This window comes from Henckelia pumila, chromosome 4, assembly GCF_033568475.1.
Source record: "Henckelia pumila isolate YLH828 chromosome 4, ASM3356847v2, whole genome shotgun sequence".
Taxonomy (NCBI): Eukaryota; Viridiplantae; Streptophyta; class Magnoliopsida; order Lamiales; family Gesneriaceae; genus Henckelia; species Henckelia pumila.
Window position 1 is genome coordinate 16336750 of NC_133123.1, and position 4218 is coordinate 16340967.

General features: G+C 42.2%; 1 protein-coding gene across 1 annotated transcript; it reads right to left on the bottom strand.

Moving 5' to 3' along the window:
• Positions 1-291: 291 nt before the first annotated feature.
• LOC140860559 (uncharacterized) lies at positions 292-1164 on the bottom strand. Its single transcript, XM_073263563.1, has one exon. It carries the CDS (start codon positions 1162-1164, stop codon positions 292-294), a length of 873 nt encoding a protein of 290 aa, XP_073119664.1.
• Between the last annotated feature and the right edge of the window lie 3054 nt (positions 1165-4218).

A 4218-nucleotide genomic window follows, 5' to 3' on the forward strand; every position in this document is an offset into this window, starting at 1 on the left:
GCATACTATATTCTTCCATAAGAAATTGATTACATCTCTCTCGGATATTTTGGCCAATGGTTCAGCTTCGACCCATTTGGTGAAATAATCCACAGCAACTATCAAAAATTTTCTTTGTCCGGTAGCAGGAGGAAAAGGACCTACCAAATCCATTTCCCATTGAGTAAAAGGTAGAGGACTTTCCAGGGGCTGTAAGATTGTAGCCGGCTGGTGATGGAAGTTAGCATGCTCCTGACATGCGTGACAATGTTTCGCTAACTCAATAGCATCTTACTTCATCGTTGGCCAAAATTACCCTTGGCGCAATGCTTTCCCCGCGAGAGCTTTGCCAGCTAAGTGATTTCCACATATTCCTTCATGAATTTCACGGATCACATAGTTTCCCTTAGCTGGCGTTAGACACTTTAGGTAAGGTGAAGAGAATCTTCTTTTGTACAGTTCTCCGTCAATGATCGTGAACCGAGCAGCTCTCACTCTAAGTTTTTGAGCTTCAACTTGGTTAGCAGGTAGTTTCTCCTGCTTCAAACAGTCGATTATTTCATCTTTCCAACTAGGTTCTTCGCTGTCAGCACAGAAGATTGTAACATCACTTCCATCAGTTTTTTCCTTGCCATAAGTTAGGAATGTAATTTCCCTATTATCAATGTTGGCCAAGGAGCTTGCTAACTTGGCAAGGCGGTCTGCTGACTCATTTTCTCCTCTAGGTATCTGCTTTATATCATAGCTGTCTAAACGCGAGAGAAGCTCATTCACTTGAGTGAGGTATTCAAGCATTTTATCTTCCTTCGCTTCATAATTTCCATTAACCTGACTGACGATAAGTTGGGAGTCAATGTGTATCGTCAGTCTTTTTGCTTCGACCGACAGGGCCAATTTAATTCTCATGATGAAAGCTTCATATTCTGCCTCATAATTCGTTGCAGGGAATAGAAATTTGATGGCATATTGAAATTTATCTCCCCGTAGGCTCTCCACAACTATACCTGCACCGCTTCCTGTAGAGGTTGATGATCCGTCGACATAAACCATCCATGTCTGGGTGGAGCTTTCTTCTTGAGTTACTGTCATATCTACTAGAAAATCAGCCAGAATTTGTGTTTTAATCGCTGGACGCGGACGATATTCAATTCCATATTGGCTCAGTTCAACAGCCCACTTAACCATTCTTCCTGATGCTTCAGGACTCAAGATAATTTGTTTGAGAGGATGATTGGTGAGTACAATTATTGGATGAGATTAAAAGTAAGGACGTAGTTTTCTCGCTGCAGTTACCAAAGCCAGTGCCAGTTTCTCGATCTTTGTATATTTTAATTCTGCTCCGTGTAAAGTTCGACTGATATAATAAACTGGTTTGTGCTCACGTCCTACTTCAGAGACCAATACTGCACTTACCGCCTCCGCAGATATTGACAGATAAATCAACAGGGTGTCACCTTCATTTGGTTTTACCAACAACGACGGAGAGGTCAGATGCACTTTCAACTCGTCAAATGCTTGCTGACACTCTTCTGTCCATTGAAAAACTTTCCCACTCCTCAACATTTTGAAAAATGGTAAACCCTTGTCTGCAGATCTTGAGATAAATCGGTTGAGGGCGGCCAAATGTCCTGTCAACTCTTGGATGCCTTTTACACTCTTCGGAGGATTCATGTTTAAAATTGCTTTGATTTTTTCAGGGTTGGCCTCTATTCCTCGTTCTGACACCATATAACCGAGAAATTTGCCTCCTCGTACACCAAAAGTGCATTTATTCGGATTAAGTTTCATCCTGTATTTTCTGAGTATACTGAAGCATTCCTCAAGATATTCCAAGTGATTAGATGCTTGAATACTTTTGACGAGCATGTCATCTATATAAACTTCCATGTTACGCCCGATCAAGTGTTCGAACATGGTATTTACCAGACGTTGATAGGTAGCTCCAGCATTTTTCAACCCAAACGGCATTATATCATAACAATAAATTCCTCGATCAGTGACGAAACTTGCTTTTTCCTGGTCTTCTGGCGCTAGGCCGATCTGATTGTATCCTTGATATGCATCAAGAAAAGTGAGCAGCTCGCATCCTGCTGTCGAATCGACTAACAAGTCAATTCGAGGGAGTGGAAACGGATCTTTGGGGCATGCTTTGTTGAGATTAGTGAAATCTATACACAAACGCCACTTTCCTCCCGGATTCGGTACTAAAACCACATTTGCAAGCCAATCTGGGTATGAAACTGGCCTGATGTACTTTGCCGCTAAGAGTTTCTCCACTTCAGCGGCTATATGCCGATTTTTCTCTGGACCAAATGCTCTTTTCTTTTGCTTCACCGGTCTCATTTTCGGATCAACATGGAGGTGATGAAGCGCATATTCATGAGGTATTCCTGGCAGATGCTCATCACCCCAAGCAAACACATCCAAATTGCAACCAAGAAAATTTTTCAACTTCTCTTCCAATTCAGGAGGTAATTCGGTCCCGATTTCCAGTGTCTTCTTGGGATTACTCGGTACGATTTCTACATGCTTTAGATTTTCGGTTGCTGTTATTCTTTCTTTGCTCTCGGCTTCCTCATCCACCAAGTGTATTCCGTTTTCACGTAAAATTTTACCAGGTTTCGGTGCTCTTTCCTCACTATAAACTTGTCTTTTACGATTTCCTGATGAACCCCGTAGTGTCACCGCATGACACTCTCTGGCTAGACAATGGTCACCAATGGCCTCTCCTACTCCTCCTGGAGTCGGAAACTTCAGCATCATATGATATGTCGATCCGATGGCTTGGAATATATTGAGACTTGGTCGTCCCAATATCACATTGTATGCAGATGAAGCCTTTACTACAAGGAATTTCACCATCTTAGTAGACCTTTTGGGGTAAGAACCCAAGGAAAGAGGAAGCGTTACTTCTCCCAAAGCTTCAACTATTTCTCCGGAAAATCCAACTAGTGGAGTGTTGACTGGAGCTAACTGTGCATTATTAATACCCAACTTCACGAATGCATCATGCAAAATTATGTCGGCTGAACTTCCTGAATCCACTAGAATTTTCTTTGCCCAAAAATTGGAGATTGTGGCTGAGATAATTAAAGCATCATTATGGGTTCCCCGAGGGTTCTCCAGATCTTTGTCACTGAATGATAATCCCTCTTGGATGGTTCCAATTTCATATATCAACAAGGATTTGGGGCTAGATAAATTGTTGGTTCCTTTTGCTACCCGCAGAAGAGCTTTTCTTGCATTGTTCGAGTCGCCACAAGCAGGCCCCCCAGTGATTACGACGATTACCCCTCCCGAGGGTAAATTTTCATCAGCTCGTTCATGTTGTTTCCCAGTTTCATCATGTCGCTTTTGATAGTCACGTTTTGGTTGTTCGTCCCGATGCCTGTCATCTCTCTTCTCACCGCGAGACTTGTCCACAAATTTCCTAAATGCCCGCGTTTTATGAGTTTTTCAATTTCTGCTCGCAAACTGAAGCAATCTTCTGTAGTATGACCTTTATCTTTATGAAAATGACAGTACTTGTCCGAACGCTAGCGCTTTGGGTTATTTTGCATTGGGCGAGGGGGACGCAACAACCCTTGTTTTTCAGCCACTACCAGTATATCGGTCAGAAGTACATTGAGGGGTGTATTTTGGAGGCGGGGGCTCTGTGCTGTTCGCTTCTCGTCTCGCTTTCTAATATCTGATTTATCTTTTTTTTATTTCTTTTATTCAAGTAGTGTGGCTCTACAGATTCTTCAACTCGTATGTATTTCTCAGCTCTTTCCAATAATTCCTCTAAGTTTTTGGGCGGCCTTCCCGCTATTGATTCTTTGAACTTCCGATGGCGCAAGTTTTGTTGCATTATTCCAGCTAACAAATCATGGTTCACGTGTAAGACTTCGTGCACCGCATGAGTAAATCGCCGAACATAGTCCCTCAAACATTCTCTTTCTTTTTGAATGACTGTGAACAAATATGCTGCTGTTTTTGGATATTTTTTGTTAATTGAGAATTGCTGGATGAAGCAGTCAGTAAGTTGCTCCAAATTGGCAATAGATCCAGAGGGTAACTTGTTGAACCATGTGAGTGCTCTTCCTAATAATGTTGTTCGGAAAATTTTATAGTATGCAGCATCTGTGATATCATACAAATCCGCTTTCGCGTAGAATTTGTCAATATGGTCTTGGAGGTCACTCGTTCCGTCGAACTCAGGTAAGCTGGGGATTTTGACTCCCTTTGGTAATGCTTCAG